The 23538-nt window shown below is 41.2% G+C and overlaps 1 protein-coding gene across 1 annotated transcript in view; it reads left to right on the top strand.

The window, feature by feature from the left end:
• The window catches only part of LOC102261219 (guanylate cyclase soluble subunit beta-2-like), a 44134-nt gene that overhangs the window by 2950 nt on the left and 17646 nt on the right, over positions 1-23538 (top strand). Inside the window, exons 3-10 of the mRNA XM_014548287.1 lie at positions 3655-3754; positions 4639-4835; positions 5799-5910; positions 7093-7196; positions 8912-9128; positions 14195-14515; positions 18189-18337; positions 18900-19046. Of these exons, the coding sequence (XP_014403773.1) occupies positions 3655-3754; positions 4639-4835; positions 5799-5910; positions 7093-7196; positions 8912-9128; positions 14195-14515; positions 18189-18337; positions 18900-19046 (1347 nt within the window). The remainder of the gene's footprint in view (positions 1-3654; positions 3755-4638; positions 4836-5798; positions 5911-7092; positions 7197-8911; positions 9129-14194; positions 14516-18188; positions 18338-18899; positions 19047-23538) is intronic.

The raw sequence follows: 23538 nt of genomic DNA, 5'->3' as shown, positions 1-23538 counted from the left end.
GTGCATGGCTGCCAGCCGCCATCTTGGCTGACAGTTAATTTGCATAAGGATATGCTGATTAGCCAATGGGAAGGGTAGCGGTCATACGCTAATTACCATGTTTCTCTGTTATTAGTGTAGATTAGTTTATATTTATTTTAGGGCCCTTTATAGTTTACCATTTTTGTATTTAATGCTTATCACCACCTTTGAAGGACTGTCGTGAGGATGAAATGAGATAATGTATGCTAAAATGTCTCATGAATCATAGTGCACCCTTACAGATGTTAAAAGGGAAAAGTATTATTTCCTCCAGTTTCCAGAGAGGGAATAAGAGGCTTAGAAACCTTAATTGACTTCTAGTAGGATGAATAGCTGGGTCTGTCTTGTTGTTACAATGTGAACAACTCAAGAATGGAGACAGTGCCCAGCCGGTGTGGCTCAGTGGTTGAGCATTGACCTATGAACCAGGAGGTCATGGTTTGATTCCAGGCCAGGGCACATGCCTGGTTGCAGCCTCAATTCCCAGTGGGGTGCATGCAGGAGGCAGCTGATCAGTAATTCTCTCTCATCATTGATGTTTCTGTCTTTCTCCCTTCCTCTCTGAAATAAATAAATATCCTATATAATAAAAGCCCAGTGGAACAACCAGTTAACCAGTTGCTATGACACGCACTGACCACCAGGGGGGCAGACGCTCAACACAGGAGCTGCCCCCTGGTGATCAGTGCGCTACCACAGCTCAGCTGACTGGGATGAGCGGCTGCTCCCACTGCGAACCCCAGGCCCATGGGCAGGAACCCAGGCTGTGATCTTCACCTCCTCACCCCAGGCTCCTCCTCCTCACTACCTGCCACCTCCTCCGGAAGCCCACAGGCCGCGCAGTGCTGCCGCAGGACTCGCAGAGCTGACCCCAGAGGTTGGGAGGCAGGTTCGTGGCCTGGCCACCGTGGGACTGAGGCCTACTCTGCCGCCTCTCAGTGCTATTGTCCCTGGGCCTGGCCCTGACCAGGAACCCTGGAGAGGCGAATGCTCCAGCTTGACGGAAGATGCCGGACCAGGGAGCAGCTGCTCAGAGGGCAGGTCCACAGCCGCTCGGCTGACCTGGATGAGTGGTGCTCCCACAGCAGGCTGATCCCCGCAGGCCACGCGCCCCCACCAGTGCACAAATCCCATGCACCAGGCCTCTAGAATATACATATATATTAGAGAGAGTGAAAGGATCCCTGGCTAGGAGGTCAGACACTGCCACTTCCTGGCTGGTGATTCCAGACAAGTTAGTTGCCCTCTCTGGACCTCAATTTTTTCACATATTTATTGAATAAATATGTATTCAGCACCTACTTTGTGCCAAGCACTTTCTTAGGCATCAGACACAGCGAAAAAATAGAATAAATAGGCGGGGAGACTCCTACCTCATAGTGATGTCTTGATTAAAGAGATAACATGTGGAAGTCCCCAGCATTGTAATCAGGCCAGAAGGAGCATTCCATTTTTAATGACTTTCTTCCTTCCCCTTCCTTTTCTCTCCAGTGAATATGGCTAGTTTTAAAATTCTGATAATTTATGTTGTAACTTACTGTCAAATTTCTTAGCTAAAGCTCTACAATTAGAATATAAAGAAATATAGTTAGACCCTTTCAATAATCTTTCATAATACTTTTTAATATCATATCTTTCATCTGAAAATTTGGCTAATACTTTATGCCACAGCCCTGGAGAACATAGTAATATGTTCTTCCATTTATTCATTATATCAAAAACACTATGGAATATATTTTATGTTCCATATATTGTTCTCAGCATGTTACTACCACTAATATGATAAGAGGGAAAGACATCGAGGTTCTGAAATCCCCAAGTCTACTGTTTCTATACCGATTTCTGCTACCCTTCCTCTGGTAGTTATTCCTTCATATGTCAAAACCAATGCTAAAGAAGCAGTTAATAGAACTTCTCTAGGGGTAAGTGAGGATATTTTGCATAATATAAATAAAATACATAAATGTTGCCATATGCAAGTTGAAATAAAATACATGGCAATGATAACTGATAGCTATATAGTGCTGCTTTATACTCAGCAAAATATTATCGATTGTCTTTTTAGGTAAAAGTAAAATAATGTTAGCTTTTCTTTATGTTTGTCTCTAATAATTTGGCAGTCCCTTACAGGCATTCATTTCTGGTTATAACTGTAGTTAACTTTTACTGAGTGCTAATTATGAGGCAGGTATTGGGCTAATTTATAAACATTGAATTATCCTCTTAACCCCTAAGATTAGGTACCTTTACTTTTCCCACTACACAGATGAGAAAACTGATGTCCAGAATGGCCAAGTAACTGTTCTAAATCGCCCAGGTTGTGGTAGCTGAGCTAGTACCCAAATCCAGGTGTGGCTGACTCCAAAAACCATGCTCTGGTTTGCTTCTCATTACTTTCTCTTTGCTCTGATTCTCCACTTCCATAAAGCTCTATCTTAATCAAAAAATAACAGTATAATTATGTTATTCAGAGCATTGGAGCCACTGATCAGAAGAATTGAAAGCTCAAACTTTGAGAAGTATCTCCGGGAAGTGGCCTAGGCTGGGAACGAGACGTGAGGGGGGAAATAGTCACAGGAGTAGGTCTATTTTTAATTTAGTCCTTCTATACCCCTTTATTTTTCCCCACTATGCAGGGTTTGGATATAATTTTTTAAAAAAATAACTTTTAATTTCCTGTTTTATCACATAATTTTATATGTGATACTTCAAATCTTTTTTATATTCTGTCAAGATACAAACACACACACATACATACATACATACACGCATTATCTCTATGTATATACTTTTGGAAAGATAAAATAATTATTTTGGGGAAAAATTCTCATTTTAACTGGCAACTCTCCCAACACACACACACACACACACACACACACACACACACACACACCTCCCACACATCCACTCCACCATGGGAGAGAGCAAAGATCTCAGAAAAAATGCACCTCAATCTGTTCCTTCACTCAGACCAAAAGCTGTGAGCCAGGGTGCTGAGCTGCCTGCTCATCAAGCAGGGACCCCTCTCCCCCGACAGAGTCCTCATCCTCATTTCCTGACATTCGTCTAACGTGACATGGTGCATTCTTGGATGGCAACGCTTATTCCTGGAGAAAGATGATCTCTGCTGATGTATCCTTGATGTTTCAAATGTGAAAATTTTCACTACACAGGACATTATTCTTCCAGAACAAGAAATAAACTCTTCTCCACTTGCAAATTCCTCTGATCCCCTGATCTTTCTGAGAGTGAAGATATCCATGATAACTTGGTCACAAACCAAGCATGGCAACCCTTGGAGTGAGGGGGAAAGCAGCATGATAGGTGGAAAGGCTTTGTGAGGGTCAAAATGTTGTCCCATTATTAATTTAGCTTTAGTTGCCTGAAGCCTCAGTTTCCTCCTCTTTAAAATAAAGGTCATACTTGCATATATAGTTGGTTAGGGGGTTAGTTATAATATACATTCCTGACATATAGGGGCCATGGTAGATTTTATTTTTGTATGAGTAGGGGGGGTTGGAATATAGTTCTGTGTGCTGTAATGGATAAGTACTTTTGTTTCACAAAGCCTTAAGAAGCATAATTTAAACAACTTGCATTCACTGGGAAAAACATGCTGTGTCTTTTAATTAGGAGATGAATGCACCATCGTTTCGTTTGGAGAAAGGAGCAGACCAGGAAATGCTTCTCCATTACTACTCTGATAGAAGTGGTCTGTGCCACATTGTACCAGGTATGGGGACAGCTTAACCCGTCCCACAGCTATGAGGTCTCGGTGGCTTTCCCCACAAATTCTCCAGATGGCTCAGAGCCAGCTGTGGGCAGGAAGTTACACTCCATCTCTTCCAGTGTCTGACGCTTCACCACCTTGACCATTATTCCCAAAGTTCTGAGTCTTTAAAATAAGTTTTCAAAGTGCCAAAAAAAGGAATAATTTTCACTTTTATTTCAACATTGAAAATTAGGCTGGCTTTTACATAGTTGTAATAATTCTGCATATATTCTTTTGTATCAACTTTTTTTTGTATTCAGCATTATAGAAAAATCATCCTCCCATGTTCGTACGGTCTGCAAAACCACCATCTATGGATGGGGTTTGTGCATCTCCAATATTCAACATTGTAATTAACCAATCCCCTATTTTTGATATTTTAGTTGATACCATTGTTGCTATTGTAAACAGTACTGTGATGAACATCTTCAGGCATGCTTTTACCTTTTTTATATAACCCTGGGTTAGATTCCCAGAGGAACACTTTAAAAACATGATCCTTAATGCTTTTACAATGAATTTTGATTACATTATTTCCAGAGTTCATTTAATAAGTTAAATACTTCCCTGAAATAAACCAACACACAAAAGATGCTTAATTTAGAGTGGCAGGGATATACTTGTATAGTCATGTATAGTTTAAGCCATGTATAGCTTAAATCTCTGTAAAGTTATTTTATTTTTTAATTTTATTAATATCTCATATGCTGCTTGTCTTGAGGCAAGGCACAGACCTGGTGAACTCTGGAATATTCATCAGAAGTTGTATAACTTGATTATTTTTTTTTGCTGACACACTGCCTTCTGCCATCCCTCACTAATAGGTGTTCTTCTGCCGGCTACAGGTATCATTGAAGCTGTGGCCAAAGACTTCTTCAACATTGATGTGTCCATGGATATACTTGACATGAATAAGGAAGCGGAGAGGACAGGGAAGATGGAGCACGTTGTGTTTCTGATTGTGCAGAAGCCTCACAGACAGATAAGAAGAGCAAAGCCAAATAGGTTACAAGATGGTCAGGACAACCAGGGAGACCAAGAGGTAGTTGGTTTGCTGTGTCCTCAGAAAGCATAGTCCCTCCTAGTGGGAGAGTCAACTGCACCTTCTACTAGTGGATTAAGGCAGGGTTTCTTATTCTTAGCTACTGACATTCTGGACTAAATAATTCTTTGTTGTGATGGACTCTCCTGTGCATTATAGGAAGTTTAGCATCACCTCAGGTCTCTACCAATTAGATGCTAGCAGCACCCTGCCCCCCAATTGTGGCAATCAAAAATATCTTCAAGCATTGCCAAATGTCCCCAGCTAGGGGTACGGGACAAAATCACTCCTAGTTGACAACCACTTGTTTAAGGTAACCTAAATATGTGTTGGGAAGTTTTCTGGGGTATACCTTAGCCTGGAAAATTTTCACCTATAAAAATACTAATATAAAGGTTTTGAAATTTGACCCTGTGGCTTATTTTGCAACCTTTCTGAAATAAACTGACCTTTCAAGTCCTTAGTGTCCGTTTATGCAGCTGGGACCAGTCAGGGGTCTGGAGTGAACTCATGATCCTGTGGTTGGCTACCTCAGTTGTGACTTACAGATGTTCTATGATCTGTTTAGGCACCACATATATTAGATGCACAGCTCTCCATCCACATAGCTTGTACAAATATCCAGATAAGCCTGTGATTCCTGGAGCACACAGTGTTTATATCTTACAGCAAAGCCCACCTCAAGTCTGTTCACTGCAGAATCTACAACCATGGGAAGAGAAGATGACCATGTGTGATTTCCTGCCAGCCCACTCTTATAAAAGGTTCTTGCTGCCTTTGAGAGAGAACCAGCCTGAGGATTAATTATATAAAAATCTCAGGGCTTACAAAGTCTTGGTAGGATTGACCTTGCAGCTCTTGCTGTTCCTGTGGCCCCAATCACAGCAAATGGGGCTTGTGCATCTCCAGTTCCATGACCAGTCATGTGACCAGGCGCACATGCTTCTCTCCCTGTCACTGCAGGCCCTCCAGGCAGCTTTCCTAAGGATGAAGGAGAAATATTTGAGTATCTCTGTTTGCCCTGTGAAGAAATCTCGCTGGGAAGTTGTGAGAAGTATAGTCATGTTTGGAAAAGGTGAGTGGGCTATTCTTCCAACCTTGGCTCCCAAGAGTGATTGCACACAAAAGGGCAAAGTCCTCAATGATTGTTATGTCCCTGATTCTGCAGAATTTGGCTTTGGCTGGTATGGTTTTTAAATTTAAAATGTCAGATTCTAACTTGCCCCCCTTTGCCCCCTTGATTTGTGCTGGGTGACATGGAGAAACAGTTTCCCCTGTAGTCAGAGAGGATTGGAATCAGCCCTACTGGGTGACTGTGCTGAAGAGAAGGAAGATGAGTACTGACATATTATCAAGAACAATGAATTGTCCATGGCTCCTCAGGCCTTCTGCACTGGCATGCATTTCTGGCCTAGAAGTCTGTGATTAATAAGCATGGTGTCCAGTAATGCAAAGGACACTGAATCAAGAGGCAAGAGAGCAGATTTCTGGCTCTGTCCCTAGGGAGCTGTGTAATCTTGAACAAGGTCCTTCATCTTCCATCTGAAAAGTGAAGGCAGTAGTCTCTCTGCTGGCTGGTCTCCGGATCAGCACCTAATGACTGAATCAGAATAAGGGTTCTGACCCACCAGGAGAAGGGAGCTAGCGTGTCCTCATCAAGTCCCCCTGGATCATGATGACATGCATCTGGGAGAAGGTCTGCAGGGCTCAAAGGGCTGCATTTTAAGTCCCTCAAGCCATGGCAAGCTACTCAAACACACAATTGACATCCTTTGTCTAGGACATTTTCATATCAAAAAGGCTCCATTTAGAATCTCTACCCTCTGCCAAATAGGGCTGTTGGTTAAATTTTAATGTGTCACCCAAAACTGTCAGTCTCAAAAGCTCCATGGCAAATGTCCCTGACGCTGGGCCCGGCACACACACTCTGCTCTGTGAGCTCATTGTCTGGCTGTCACTGTTTCAATGCAGACTCTGTTTTCATGGCGAGACATAATTGGCCTAGAAACTCTTCAGCGGCAGGCAGAAACTTGGCGGGGGCAGGGGCACTTCTCAACCTGGTAGCAAGTTTTCCGTTTGTTGTAATTTGGAAGAGGAATTGCCATGGCCATCTGGAGATGCGGAGGGAGCGTGCAGAAGAGTGGGGACTGCACTTTGCCTGGGAAACATTTAAGATACTCTCCTGAGCGCCACTCTGTGCCAGGTTGGTGGCGCAAGTGGTCTGTGAACAGGACTCTTCTTCTTTTTTTACATCCAGGGCATCTCCTGAACACCTTTGTGCCGCTTTATCCTGAGCAGCTCTGGATTGAAGTTAAGACATTCTGCAATGCTTTTCCTTTCCATGTCGTATTTGATGAATCAGTAAGGGGCTCTTTTTCTCTGGAGCTTGGATTGGGGATACTCTGGGGACCTGAGCATGTTGTATAGTCATTCTGGCTGGTAGTGACTTTTATTTTTTTTTTATTTTTTTTATTAATTTTTTTATTGCTTAAAGTATTACAAAGGGTATTACATATGTGTCCTTTTTTTCCCCGCCCTTGACAATCCCCTGGCCTCCCCTACCCCCCAGTGTCTTATGTCCATTGGTTATGCTTATATGCATGCATACAAGTCCTTCGGTTGATCTCTTACCCCCTTCCCTCCTGCCCCCCAACCCTCCCCGGCCTTCCCGCTGCAGTTTGACAGTCTGTTTGAGGCAGCTAGTGACTTTTAAGTTCTTTAAGAGTGCCCAGGGTTTGGGAGACCAGGACTTAGCTGCATAGGACCGCTGACTTTCTTTTCATTGTGGCAGCCTCCAGAAACCAGATGCAGAATCTTCTTGGTAAATATGGGAGGAAGGAGCGCCAAGAGGTCTGAACTAGTGAGTGCATAAGAAAGTTTGCCACTAGAGAAAAAGGAAGTGACACTAATATACACAATCCCAAGAAATAAGGGAACACTGTCATTAGCAATGGCAGAGGAATTCTAAATGTGACCATTCATCAACCTTGGCCTCCATGGGTGTGCCAATCCGACTTTACTTTCTGCAACTTGAAGGTGGGAAGAGGTCAGTGGCATAAGTTGGCCACTGTGGGTGTTGTGAGAATGACCATTAACAGGTAATGTTTGTTCATTTTCAATTTCCTTGGATAAAACATATGTCAGCTAAATTGATTATGAACTCATTAAAAGGCCAATTAGGCAAAGTAAATTTGGCCCAGAAGATTAGTTAACATGCTATCAGCCATTGTGACTCTCTCTGTTATTTATGTGAATGCATAAATATGCTAAGTCACCACTTATGAGTGAACTTCTGGTTACAGAGTCTATGGCATTTACTCACTTGAGGATCATCTATGCTTGCAAAGAATTTATCTAATTGAGGAAATCAAACACCCCATAAGAACTAACTAGGAAATTATAACTCAATATACTTCGGTTTTCCCTAATGTCCCGAGGATATTATTATTGCTACTATTAATATTTTAAATTCTGATTTACTTTTAAAAATCCATTTATCTTTAAGTTTTGGGAATTGAATAACAGAAAATTTAATAATATTAATTCATAAGGTTAGGTTGATTTCTATAGCCTCCCAAAGTCCCCATGGTGATAAAGCTAAGTATGCTTGGACAGCTGGTACTAACAGTGGGCATTTCATGTAAAGGGTGCTCACCTTGCTCCTTCCTTCTGTGTGTTCCCTGGACCCAGCCTGCATATCAGGTCCAATGCGATATATTTTGCTAGTTTCTTTATTAATTAATTCTAAACAGAGGAAGAGAGAGAAGTCTCACAGAGCTAGGGAAGCACTATTAGCCCAATGGAGAGCTTTAACTTCTGTTTCTTGTTAGTCAGAGATATGCTTTTGAGCACTTCAATACTATTGTTTTCTCTTTCAGAGATTAGCTGCGGATTTGAGTTTTAAAATAACATTTGTTACTTCCCTGGTGCTTATTCCATTATTGACGCCCCCCCCCCACTCCCCACCCCCCCGACCAGTGAGTCACACAGCATGGCCAGAAAGATATTTCTAAGGGAACATTAATGGTGCAGGTTGATTTCCATTCCTTAGTCTTACATCTGTCCTCTGTGCATAGCTGAGGGTCAAGCAAATGGGAGTGAATATTCAGAAGTATGTCCCAGGACTCCAAACACAGAAGATTCGATTAGATGAATATTTCTCCATCATTCATCCTCAAGTTACCTTCAACATTTCCAGCATCTGCAAATTTATCAACAGTCAATTTGTCCTGAAGGCACGGAGAGAAATGATGCCTGAAGCATGGAAACGTCAACCCACGCTCAAACTCCGAGGTAGTAACTCAACCCTTCCCCCTTGCTCTCTGCTGTTTGGGAGATTGGTTAGAAATGAAAGAGGCAGAGCCTTCCAATTTCCTGAAAAAAGTTGGATAAAAAGTGGGGCAGGGATTGCATTCAGAACAGTTACTTTTCTTACATTTCTATTTGGCTTGATCTGTAAGCAATATATTTTATTTCTTCAATCAATTCTGGTTTAGACACAAATGGACACTAATTATATATCATCCTACTATACAAAAGACAGACATTAAATTAGTACCAGTAGTACCATGTGCATTATATGGCATGTTTTATAAAATATTAAAATATATTTTATTTTATATAAAATGAAATTGTGGCCTCTGTTACCAAAATTTTTAGAGTGCACATGGTACTATTGGTACTAATTTAACATCTGTATTTTGTATAATAACCTGATCATTTGACCTATAGTTAATAGGGCACACATTTTGCTTTCATTTTAGTTTGTTTGCGATAAATTTTACATAACATAAATACAGCAAATCAAACATTTAAAAAGCTACTACAAAGATTAAAGAAAGTATCAAATTCAATTCAAACTATAGTAAGTAGAGACACAAAAAACATAAAAGTTCTAAAATATGGCAACAATGACATGAAATGGGGGGAGGTATAAAAATGTATCAACTGCTATACGTAAATAAACTGCTATACGTAAAGAATGGAACACATAAACCTCATTGGAAGCCACAAACCAACAACTTATAAGAGATATACAAAGAATAAAAAAAGGATATGAACAAAAAGGCTCTATTGAAAATAAACAGACAAAAAGAACATAAAGGAAGAGGTTAAGGGGGGAGGGAAAGGAACAGAGGAGAACTATAAAAACAACCAAGACAATTAACAAAACGGCAATAAGTACATGCCTGTCAATAATTACTTTAAATGTAAAAGGATTCAATGCTCCAATAAAATGGCATAGTTAAGGTGGCTGAATGAATTAAGAAACATGACCCATTATATACTGCCTACAAGAGACTCACTTCAAATCAAAAGACACATACAGACTGAGAGTGAACAAATAGAAAAAGATATTCCATGCAAATAGAAACAAAAAGAAAGCTGAAGTAGCAATACTTACATCAGACAAAATAGACTTTAAAACAAAAGTGGAATCGCTAGGTCTTATGATAATTCTGTTTCTAATGTATTGAGGAATTGCCATATTGTTTTCCAAAACTGCAGTACATTTTAAATTGCCATACGGAGTGCACAAGAATCCCAATTACTCCACATCCTCATGACCACTTGTTATCTCCTGCTTTTTTGTTTTCTGTTTGTTTGTTTTTTATAATTGCTATTCTAATGGATTTTAACTGGTATCTCATTATGGTTTTGATTTTCATTTCCCTAATGATTGAGCATTTTCTAAAATTTTTTTTAATTGTTTTCGGGGAGAAGAAAGAAGGAGAGAGAAATAGAAACATCAATGATGAGAGAGAATCATTGATCAGCTGCCTCCTGCACACCCCATACTGGGGACTGAGTCTACAACCTAGGCATGTGCCTTGACCAGGAATTGAACTGTGACCTCCTGGTTCATAGGTCGATGCTCAACCACTAAGCTACACCACCCAGGCTGATTGAGCATTTTTAATGTGTGTATTGGCCATTTGTATATATATTTTTAGAGAAATGTCTATTCAAATCCTTTGCTCATTTTTTAATTATTTTGTTTTTCTGTTGTTGAGTTGTAGGAGTTCACTAAATATTCTGGATATTAACCCCTTATCAGAAATATGATTTGCAAGTATTTTCTTCTTTTCCATTGGGGGGGGGGGGGGGGGGCGCGGGCATTTCACTCTGTTGATTGAGTCCTTTGATGCTCAGATGTTTTACATTTTGATGTGATCCAACTTATCTAGTTTTTTCTTTTATTGACTGTGCTTTTGGTGTCACATAGAAGAAATCATTGCCAAATCCAATGTCATTCAGGTCTTCTGTGCTTTCTTCTAAGAGTTTTATCGTTTTACCTCTTACATTTAGGTCTTTGATATATTCTGAGTTAATTTTTATATATGGTGTGAGAGGGGACACATTTTGAGCTGTCTTTTTATTAAACTTGTAATTAGGTGTTCTCGGTATAAACAGTAGAGATACCTGGGAGGAAAATGATGTGCTCTGGGATTCCCAAATGAGTTGTAGAGTAGAGTGATGGGTGATGAGGCTGCAAGATGAGGACCTGAGCTCTATTGTGCAGTTGGGAACATTTTTAAGTGTCTGCCATGTCCAGATTTGAGGTTTAGGATGATCACTCTGGAGGCGTCTGAAGGATGGCCCAGAGAGTAGGGAATTGGAGCACTGGAGGCCAGGTGGAGGCTGCCACTGGAGAACAGGTGGGAAGCTTTAAAGCACTGAGTGCACTCAGGCAGTGGCACTGGGTGGTGATCAGGGAACAGAGGCACAACATAATTAAGGCAGAAATTGGTGACTGGATGTAGGAGTTGAAAATGAGTACTTAGGATAATTATTAATTTTCTTGCTTGGGTAACTGGATGATGAAGGTGATTAACGGAGAAAAGATATGATGTAAACTCCTTGAGAGCAGAAACTTTCATCAGTTTGAGTCACTGCTACATTCTCAATGTCTAAGACCACGTGCCTGGCTCATAGCAGGGACTAAGTGCATATGTTATGAAAGAATTAATGAAGAAAGAGAAGATGGGCAGAGGGGATAAAAGGTGAATTCAGTGATATCTATGTATATAAATACTTAATAGGTATTTTAAAAATCACTGTTAATGGGAGTATAAATTGTCACAATCTCTTTAGAGGGCAATTTAGCAATATGTATCAAAGCCTTAAAATGAACATATTCTTTGTTTCAGGAATTTCATGTATAAAAATATATCCTTTAACATAATAGCTATAATTATACACAATGAGTTACTTTAAGTTACTTTCTCATTGAATGTTGTTTAGATCAGTAAATGAGATGGGATATAATCAATTCTAGCTTATTGCTTAAATGTCATATAAGTGTAGCCAGCAAAAATGATGCATATCTACATTTAATAACATGGAAGAATATCTATTATATATTTTAAATGAAAAATGAAGATTACAAAAAGAAGATGCCAGATAACTCTTTTTTGGGGGGTGGGGGAGGGCCTATAAAAATATATATTACATAAAGTACTATGCAGCTATAAAAAAGGATTTCTTACCCTTTGAGACAGCATGGAGGGTATTATGCTAGGCAAAATAAGACAGTCAGAGAAAGACAAGTATCACATGATCTCACTCATATGTGGAATCTAATGAACAAAATAAACTGATGAATAAAATAGATCCAGAGACATAGAAGCATGGACCAGATTGATGAATCTCAGAGGAAAGTGGGTGGTGGGGGAGGTGGGGATAGATTAACCAAAGAACTTATATGCATACTAGAGGCTCAGTGCACGAAATTCGTTCACTCAGAGGGCATCCTGTGCCCTCTCATAGTCCAGGAGCCCTCAGGGGACATCCGACTGACGGCTTAGGCCCGATCCCCCTGGGAGCCTAAGCCGTCAGTTGGACATCCTTAGTGCTACTGCAGAGGTGGGGAGGCTCCTGCCACTGCCACTGGGCTTGCCAGCCATGAGCCTGGCTTCTGGCTGAGCAGTGCTCCCCCTGTGGGATTGGACCAAAACCAGCTCTCCGACATCCCCTGAGGAGTCCTGGATTGCAACAGGGCACAGGCCAGGCAAGGGACCCCACCAGTGCACGATTGAGGCCGGGAGAGATGCGGGAGGTTGGCCAGCTGGGGAGGGCTCCAGGGCATGTCCAGCTCCTCTTGCTCAGTCCTGATTGGCCAGACCCCAGCAGCAAGCTAACCTACCAGAGTGTCTGCCCCCTGGTGGTCAGTGCATGTCATAGTGAGCAGTTGAGCCACCTTAACATATCATTAGCATATTACGCTTTGATTGGTTGAACGGCCAACTGGTTGACCGGACACTTAGCATATTAGGCTTTTATTATATAGGATATGCATAACCCATGGACACAGATAATAGTGTGGTGAAGGCCTGGTTAGAGGGTTGTGGGGGTGGACGGGTGGGAGGTAGAGAGGGTCAATGGGAGAAAAAAAGGGGACATCTATAGTACCTTCAACAATAAAGAATCAAAATTTAAAGAATAATAGCCCTTGCCTGTTTGGCTCAGTGGTTATAGCTTCAGCCCTTGAACTGAAGGGTCAAGGGCAAGTACCTGGGTTGCAGGCTCAATCCCCGGCCCTGGTCAGGGTGCATGTGGGAGGCAATCAATCCATGTGTCTCTCTCATATTGATGTTTCTCTCTGTGTCTCTCTCCCTCCCTTCCGCTCTCTAAAAATCAATGGAAAAAAAGATCCTTGGGTGAGGATTAACAAAAATATAAAATAACAATAATAAAAGTAAAAATAAATAAATAATAATAAAAGAAATAAAAGCAGACGTGTACTGCAAAATATTAAGAGTAATTATGTGGTGAAATTCTAAGCAAATTTTTGTCTTCCACATTTTCCTTTTTTGCAGTGGATGCACATTACTTTTGTACTAAAACAATAAGCATACATATTTTTAAAGAAATGTGCATATTGAGTCTGGGAAGCAAGGTTTCCTCTGGAAATACAGACTCATTGTCAGCATGGTGTAGATGAAGTTGTGGAATGCTAAAAGAGAAGACTACCAAGACAGAACCCTGGGGAACACCAAATTTAACGAATGGACAACAACAACAAGCCTAAAGGAATAATTGAAAGAAGTAGGGAAACCTCAGGGAGAAAGCAGTGTCAGGGAGGATGGCCTGCTTCACACCAGCAAACAGCATATTGGCTGAGGAAGGGAAAGACTGGCAGACTTGTGTAGGAGCAGGTGTTTGGAGGCCATGTAGAGAAGGGGAGATGAATAAGTGGAGGCAGGAAGTATAGATAACTTTCACGAAATTTGACTAAAATGGAAGGAGTGAGACTGTGCCCTGGCTAGAAAGGCTCACTATGTGGTGATGGTCTGGGAGCCAGGTCCTCTCCTGTTGGTGACTGGCTTTCTTGTCACATTTCTCTCCGTGATGGCAAGGCCAGATGATCTGGATGGAGTCCGTGCGGTGCATGATATACCTGTGCTCTCCGAAGCTCCGCAGCCTGCAGGAGCTGGAGGAACGCCAGATGCATCTTTCTGACCTCGCCCCCCATGACACCACCAGGGATCTCATCCTGCTGAACCAGCAGCGACTGGCTGAGATGGAGCTGTCCACCCAGTTGGAGAGGAAGAAGGAAGAGCTGCGGATCCTCTCTAAACACTTGGCCATAGAAAAGAAGAAAACAGAGACCTTGCTTTATGCCATGCTACCCGAACATGTGGCCAACCAGCTGAAGGAAGGCAAAAAGGTGGATGCAGGTAAGGCCCTCCCTTCTTGTCACAGGACCTCTGAGTGTGAGGCAGTGTGCCTTAGTGGTTAAGGGTATAGGATCTGAAACCAGGCAGATCTGGATTTGAATTCTGGCTCCATCGCTTCTGAGCAATGTGATCTTGGGTTATATATCCTCCGTTTTCTCCTGTCTACTTTTGAGAATAATAAAAGTAATACAGAAGTGAAATAGGGATTAAATAAAAATGCCTGTCAGCTACACCAGCATATATAATGTTCCCCAGAAATTTAAAGCTGCATCCAAAGACTGGCCTTTGCTCAGTGGCCATGAATAGAGTTCTTCACTATGACTGGAAATGGGGTGCCTCTTGGGGCCCTTCTGGGAGAGCAAGCTATTTCTGGAAGGAAGGATCTTATGTTCACTCCGAACTTTCCACTTGTAGTGGGCATGTGTTCATTCACCATGCATGCAAGGTGAACTTACTTAGTGCCAGGGTGCTATTCCAGGTCCTGGGAACACAAAATAGTTCATAGTTTTGTGGGTTTGAGAGATATACATGGAATAAATTAGTGGGGGAGGGCATGGGCATGGCCAAAGGAAAGGAAATGAACATTCATTTAGGAGCAAGAATTGTGCCAGAATCTGTTATTTTATGTTTGCTATTTCATTTAATTTTCTGAATATTTCTAGGAGGGGGGTGTTATTTATCCATACTGTACAGCTGAGCTAATTTACATTCACCCCAGCTTATGAGTAAACCAATAAGTTTATCTAGTTCAAAAATTCATGCTCTTTCTACCACATAAGGTGCTGTGGAAACACAGATAACAGGGAAATTAAGAATAAATAGGTGGTGTTGTGAAGGCTTATGTAAAGTGTGTGGCACTTGAGTTGGGTCATGAGGCTGAATATCAGCAAAAAAGGAGGGGACATTTGCGAGAGTGAGATGGTAAGAGGAAAGGTAAGGTCATGTAAAAATAAATACTGTAGGTATTGTCCTTAGAACATGGGGGTACATGGCAAAGTGGTGCCTTATGAGGCTGGCAGATGGGATGAGGCTTAGGTGATAGAGTGATGAATCTGGATTACCATGGGAATGAAAATTGTTTTATATTTTAAATGTGGGAATTCAATAAAGTATTTTTCCTATAATGGAAGTGATATGATTAGCTTTGTAAATATAATTTGGTTACAGTGCAGAGAACACATGTGAGGGAGGCACACTGAGAGCCCATAAAAGTGTAGTTCAGTGATGAGAAAGGCCTGAAGTAAGACAGCATGAGTAGGAATCAGGAGGATTTCATAACTGATAAGATGGGGAAGGCAAAAGATAGGAGTCAGTGATGAGTGTAAGGGTTATAGCGGGGAAAGATGTGATACTTTATCGTAAGACAGAACAGAGAGAATAGGCTTGAGGGCAGCAAAGCCCGGCCAGTTTTAGAGCTGTTGAGTGTGAAATGCCCGTGGGATGCTCTCTATAACATGACCAACAGGCGGTCAGGAATTGTAGGGAGAGCTCAACGAACGTTCTAGGACAAAGATCTGGGAGTTATCCCAGGGTGGATGGTAGTTCATCATAGACCCTATGAATGATGGAGAAGGTCACCTAGGGGGCATGAGGTGAAAAGAGAAGACAGTGTGTACTGAACTTTAGGGGACACCTATTATGTAAAAAGGGGGGAAATTCAGTGAAATATATTAAAAAAAGGAGATGATAAAAGTAGGAAGAATATAGAGAGAATGGTAGGCCAGAAGCCACAGGGAATAGAAAGTTAGATGAATGGGATATTATTACCATAGGTACAAATAATACAGAAGGCACCCAGCTCTGGTCAAAGAGCTATCCATATAGTCATTCAACACATACTTACTGAGCATCTACTCTGTACCAGGCCCTGCTCCAGGTGCCAGGGTTACAGCAGAGTTCAAAACAGTCTCTCATCTCATGAAGCTTATGTTTCAATGAAGGAGATAGGCAATACCCTAATAAACAATCTTATCTAATAAAGAGGGAATATGCTAATTGACCCTCATGCCATTGCAAAGATGGTGGCGCCCACAGCCAATAAGGAGGGAATATGCTAATTGACTGCCATGCCCTCAAAGATGGTGGCACCCACAGCCACAAGATATCCCCTCAGCCCCGCCAGAGTGGCAGGCACACACCAAGGCCTCCAGAGTCTTCTAGTCCTCTCAGCCCCCCAGCCACCCAGGGCCGGCCCAAGGTGCAGGCAAGCCTCAGATGTCAGCTGCCCAGCCACCCAGGGCCATCCGAGGCTCAGGTAACCAGGGCTGGCTGAGGCTTGCGCTGCCAGCAGTGGCAGCAGCAGAGGTGTGATGGGGCGTCGCCTTCCCCCGATTGTCGGGTCGCCTCCAACCCCTGAGGACTCCTGGAGTATGAGAGGGGGCAGGCCGGGCTGAGGGACCCCCCTCCAGTGCATGAATTTTCATGCACCGGGCCTCTAGTCTTAAAACTAGGAGGCCAGTGCATGATTCAAAATCGCGTGGCGCCGCCCACCCTCAAGTTGCCAGTTCGGCCCTGCCTTCCTCTCCAGCCCTTGAAGCAGCCAGGGCTGCTGCTGATCAGGCCCTCCCCCAGCACAGGCGCATGGAGGCCCCTGCCACCCTGCCCCCGACACTGCACGCGCAACCTCCTCCTGTCTGGTCGACCTGTTAAGGCGTCCTGGTTAATTAGCATATTTCTTTAATATATATATATATATCTATATATAAATATATATAGATATATATAGATATATATAGATAGATAGATAGATATCATGCTATATAAGTCTTACGGGGTGGAGGGCAGCATTCAGACTAAGAGGACACAGATCTAGGAACTGTTATTTTTGATAGGGTGGTCGGGAAAGTTCTCACTGAGGTGGTTCCATTTGAAATGGTAAGACAGAGCCCTGTGGATATCTGAGAAAAGAGTGTGTCGGGCAGAGGAAACAGCAGGGGCAAGGGCCCAAGCAGGAGGCACTTGCTATGCTGGAGAAACCCCAAGTAGGCCAGCTGGGCTGGAGTGAGCTGGAGGAAGGGATGGAGACATGAGGTCCGAGAGGTGGTGGGGAAGAGCAGGTCCCCTTTTCGGCCATGGTAAGGATGTTGTGTTTTAGTTTAAGAGTATGGAAGTCATGGAAAATTTGAGGCAGAAGAATCAGGGATGTGATTTAAACAGATCATCTGGCTGCTATATGTAATTAGCAAGCATGGCAAAGGAGTCGAAACAGCCAGATGAGTTAAGGACATGGTGAGGGTATGGGAGCTTCACCACTGTCCTTCATGGTGACCAGTCTCTACCAGCCCTGACTCTGGTCTCCTGTAGTTCAGGCTCTGCCTTGGACCTGGAGCTTCTCTTAAGTCAAGGCCCACTCAACCCATTTCTGACATCCCACAGCACTTGGCACATCTTATTGAGTATCTGTTTACTCTTTTGTCTCCCTCTCTAGACTGGGGGCTTCTTAAAAGCTGGGTCTGTGCCTGCGTCATGTTATATGATTTTCCCAGCATGATGACTAGCTCATGGCGGGCACTCAATAAATGTCAGCTAGGTGAATGGTGAATGGTCAGTGGCATCTGGCTCATTTTCCTCAAGACATAGTCAGATTTGGTTCAAAAGGGGCACTTGAATTTAGAATTCATGGAATTATTATTCCATATCCTTGGCTATTACTAATACCTGGTTTCTGTCGCAGGAGAATTTAAAACCTGCACAATCCTCTTTAGCGATGTGGTGACATTTACGAACATCTGTGCTGCCTGTGAACCTATCCAAATAGTGAATATGCTGAATTCAATGTACTCCAAGTTTGACAGATTAACTAGTGTCCACGAAGTCTACAAAGTAAGTGTCTGTGTCCTGTGGGGTGTGTGTCTGTGCTCTCGGGCAGGCAGGTCCTCAGTTGCAGGCCTCTCTCTTTAATGGTCTGGTGTTTGGTGTGGATGAGAGCAGGGTGAGGAGGAAGAGCTCAAAGGGAATTGGAAGTATTTTATAAATTTTAGTTTCTTAGGAATCCCTCATAATACCCAATACTAAGATGCTTGGGGGGTGGGTGGGGGTGGGCACACTGTTTTCCCAGAGAGGAGTCCTCCTACTCCTTAAATTTAGCATCAAATCTAAACCCAAATAATGCATATTGAATACACGGCATCTTACACCTACCCCAGCAGCTTCATCTTCCCTGTGATTTGTTTCTACCAGAAGCAGAGAGGCCTTTTGGCTTTCTCTTGGTTGTTTTCTGAGTCATTTTTCTTCCCACCTCCTTCTTCACACTCCTCATACCCCTTAGCAAATAATTACCACCCCTGATATGGTCCTTCTACCAACATGTGAAAAATGACAAGAATATCTAGTGATATGTTTGGTGCATCTAGGAAAACCTCTGAATACCCTCTTTTCCTTACAGGTGGAAACAATAGGAGATGCTTATATGGTGGTCGGGGGTGTTCCGGTACCTATTGGAAGCCATGCTCAAAGAGTGGCTAATTTTGCTTTGGGGATGAGAATTTCTGCAAAAGAAGTGATAAATCCTGTTACTGGGGAGTCCATCCAGGTAGAGAGCAAGTGGATGATTGCTTAATACCAACCATCTCACACAAAAAAGTAGAATTCTTCTTATTTGTCTGCTTAAATGATTCCTGGGTATGTTACAGTAATTCAAGTGAATGATTTCTCCCAGCTCTTCTCTTGCATATGTTACTAAGTAATAGAGATATTAGTCAGGATATTATCATTCCAACTTCTCTCAAATTTCAGAAGAGGCTTTGGAGCTCAGGATTTTCACATGATTCACTGCAAGTTTCTCTGCCCATAATTTAGGACAGTGCTGAGCACGCCTCGTCATTTACTTTGTAGGCTTCCATCCATGTTGGAAGCCAGCTTATTTATAATTCCACCTTTTTGTTCACACATTTCAACAAGTGGTCAGGTTCACTCACTAGCCAACTTTTCCTGCTTAGAAAATTGTGAATCCCTCTTGCTGTTTGACAGGTTCAGAACCCAGGCTGAGGTGTGAAACTGTCTCCCACCAGCAGGCCAGACACCATGGTGCCATAAGATATTCACAATAGCTTTCCTTCCACCACATGGCCATTAGGGAGACATCTGCTCTCCTTTCTCGCAGGAAGCTACTCGTGCAGCTAGTTCACTCTATAAAAGTTGGGCAATTTAGGAAATGAAAAGTAAGTGTCCCCTTCTGTCTGCTCAGCAGATCCTAACTGTCCTGAGATGGCTTAGAACAGTGTTTCTGCCTTTTAAAATGTAAGCACTTCCCTGCTCTAATCAGTCAGATCTTCAAGTAGCCAACTAAACACAAATAAAGCCAATTGTAGGATGGAATAAACCCTTATGCAGGAGACTCTGAAAATGTGTTCTACTCACCCTCACCACACTAATTTCGAAGCTGAGAAATGCTGCAGATACTGGTCATTGTGCCCACTGTAGTCTTCTGAGTAAAAGTTGGCTTTAGGTAATTGCAAGAACATTATGTCTACAATACTTGGCCTGATGTATGCACACAGATACACCTGTTAAATAAAACCTCCAATATAAGAAATAACAAATTAAGATGAAAGGGAATGAGGGGAGTAGAGATAAGAGATATGTTTATAGGACTGATGGAAGCTATCAAAGAAAAAATGATTGAAAATATACTATTGTGTAAATAGTGTGTGTGTGTGTGTGTGTGTGTGTGTGTGAGTGTGTGTGTGTGTGTGTGTGTGTGTGTGTGTGTGTGTGAAAGAAGCATAGCAGCAGAGGTATAAATCATGCTACAACGGTAAGAATGAAATTAAACAGTAAATTACTGGAAACTCTCATGGTGGGTTTACCAAGAAAAACAAACAAACAGAAAAAGGTATTGTCATTTCTAAGATAAGAATAGGGACATAATTAGGAGCATCTTTAAGTATCCATCAGAACAGCATGTCATGTGGGTTTATTTAAGGCAGTAGGAAAAGGACTAGAAACATTTTCTCTCTTAATATAATTGTGCTGCATTTCTTTTCTTTTTTTACAAGATAATGAAACAAAGACAATTTTATTCAAATTCTCAAAAACTGTTACTCAATGTGCTGTTTCTAAAATGTATGTCATCCTTTATGTAATGATTTTATTATTTTATCTTTCCTTTATAGCTGTTTTTGTTGTTGTTTGTGGGGTGGTTTTTATTTTTATTTTTTTGGCTTTTCTTTATAGTCTTTCAGTAGAAGCCAGAGTCTTAAGTTGACCAGTTAGCATACTCTGGCCTACTATTCTGACTAAATTTCTTCTCAATATTCATGGCCAACATCTGGCTTCTAAATGAAAGGCTTTTGGTCTTTTCAATCACTTGCTGATAGGGTAAGACTGCATTGTTACCATAACTACATGAATAATTTAGAATCAATCTTGGCATCCAGTTAAAATCCACCTTTAGCTTCTTTTGTTGTCATATTCAGTTTATTTCATATTTCATTTCTACAGTTTTAAAATTAGTACTCTTTGAGATCTATTATTTAATTCATATAGCCTTTAATATACATTTGCAGAGGTCGTACAATGCATGAGACAGTATTACTAGGTGCTTTGAAGGATTCAGAGAAATATATTAAAGGCTCCTTTTCCTAGAGGAATTTGTAATCATATTTTAGGAGAAAATCTATAATGAAAACAAAAAGAAAAGTAAAACTGGCTAAGATGTGGAAAGCTGCAAGTGCTATTTGCATACTAGAACTTAAAAAACAAAACAACAACAACAAAAAAAGAGCAAAGAAATATAAATGAGCTAAATTCTAGAAAATGTCAAGCCCTTTCAAGGAGAAGACACCCATAATTACATTCACCTCTAGTAGAGTGGCAGAAGTAATCCACTAGAATTGAGGGTAAGGAGAAACCAGTCTAAATTTTAGTGAACATGTTATGGCCACACTGGGGCTGAAATGATAGGTTAGAATCTCCCAAATCTTGTCTTTGATATGTCCTGGCCACAGAGGCTGTACCCATCTACCAACTCTTTTCCATAGGCCTTCACCAAGTACATAGGGTTATTCAGCCAAAGGCGAGGGATAAGAAAGGAGAGTTGAGAGAGATCTCAGTTCCTGAGGTATATAGGGCCTTCCCCAAATGCAAGGGAGTGGTCTATGGAAGGGTGGTGTTAGAGAAGAAGAACTAAGAGAAATCCCTCTGAGGTACTCTTGGAGTTCACCAAATACATTACAATGACCCTTTGAAGTCTGGAGGCAGAGAGAAATCTCCTCAGGTAGGGAGAGCCATGGTAGGACTGATGAGGTTCTCAGAACTTTGCTGGTGTTCAGATCCAGAGCTCTGCTGAGTGAAAGTCCCTATCCAATCTTTGTAACATTTGAAATCAGTGCTCTGTAGAAACCAGCAATATACCTGGAAAAAGCCGAGACCCCACTCAGATACAGATTAGTTCATTCAGTCTCTACTCTAGCAGTCTGACAAAGAATGACTATAAACTTTTGTGATGGGTAAATATTACCTACCTCAGTCTCTATTGTACTTTCACACACAATATGAGACATATAATTAAATAATTTAAAATATGAGATGCAAGAAGACACAATAAATGGTGATGTTGTATATAGCCAAGAGAGGAAATAGTTAATAGAAGCATGTCCAGAGATGGCTTAGATATTAGAATTACTAGACAGAGTCTTTAAAATAACTATGATAAATATTTTAAAGGATCTATTGGAAAGGGGGAAGAAGTTTGAATAGATTGGAAACGCACACACACTTTATCTATTCTCTCTATTCTCTATCTATTATCTATCTCTCTATCAACCTATCTATTAATCAATCTATCTATCTGGCCCATGGAAATAAAAACCATGATATCAGAAATCAGAAGTAAAGAATTCATTTTATGGTGTTAAAAGAGACTAGACAAAGTAGAGGAAAGGATCAGAGATTTTAAAAACAGAGCAATAAAAATTATCCAAACTGAAACACAAAGAAGAAAATTGTAAAAAAAGAAGAAGAAAGAAACAGAGCATGCTACATCTGTAGGACAATATGAAACGGACCACCATATGTGGAACTGGAGTCCTAGAAGGAAAATAGAATGAATGAGAATGGCTCAGAAGAAATATTTGAAGAAACAATGGTTGAAATTTTTCAATATTTATGAAAGATATCACCCCACATTTCTAAGAGCTTAACAAACTACAACAGGATAAATACAATACATATAATATATAGTCACATACAGTGGGGCCTTTACTTACGAGTTTAATTCGTTCTGTGATGAAGCTCGTAACTCAAATTACTCGTATGTCAAATCAATTTTCACCATTACAATGACACATGATGCTGGGCTGATGTTGTGGCGTTCACTGTGACGTTCGCTGCATCAACTAGCGGTGGGGTATCTGAAGCTGGCTCGTAACCCGAATTTTAGCTCGCAACTCAAAGCAAAAAATCGGCTGAGAGACGGCTCGTATCTCGAAAAATTCATTAGTCGGGACACTCGTAAGTCAAGGCCCCACTGTATATAAAAAATCCTACCAGTGCATTAAGACAAAAAAAATAAATATAAGACATAAAAACTGGAAAGAGAGAAGTAGAATGATCATTATTCACAGCCCCAATAATTGTGCATCTAATAAACCTTAACAAGCTATAGTAAATTACAAGATCTAAATAGTAAGTCTATCAAGGTCTCAGTATACAAGGACTATACACAAAAAATATTTGAATTTTTATATTCTAAGAACAAAAAGTTAGAAATTAAATAAAAACAAACTATTTATATCTAGTCTTAAATCTTAGAAAAGAATAAAATTGGAAGACATAAATACCAAATCTCAAGACTTATTCTAGAGTAATAGTGACAGGGTAGAATTGGCAGAAGGATTAAAAAATAAATCATTGGAGTAGTATAGAGTGCCTAGCAGTATAGAGTACATATTTAAGGTCAATTAATTTTTGACCAAGGCATCAAATCAATTCAGTGTGGGAAGGAACCCTTCTTGAGAAATGTTTCTGTTACAATTTAATAATTTAATAAAGAAAAATGTACCTCAAACCTCCCTCACTTTATA

The sequence above is a fragment of the Myotis brandtii genome, unplaced genomic scaffold (assembly GCF_000412655.1).
Source record: "Myotis brandtii unplaced genomic scaffold, ASM41265v1 scaffold500, whole genome shotgun sequence".
Taxonomy (NCBI): Eukaryota; Metazoa; Chordata; class Mammalia; order Chiroptera; family Vespertilionidae; genus Myotis; species Myotis brandtii.
Note: the sequence above shows the minus strand (reverse complement) of the source record. Positions and strands in the feature narration are given on the sequence as shown.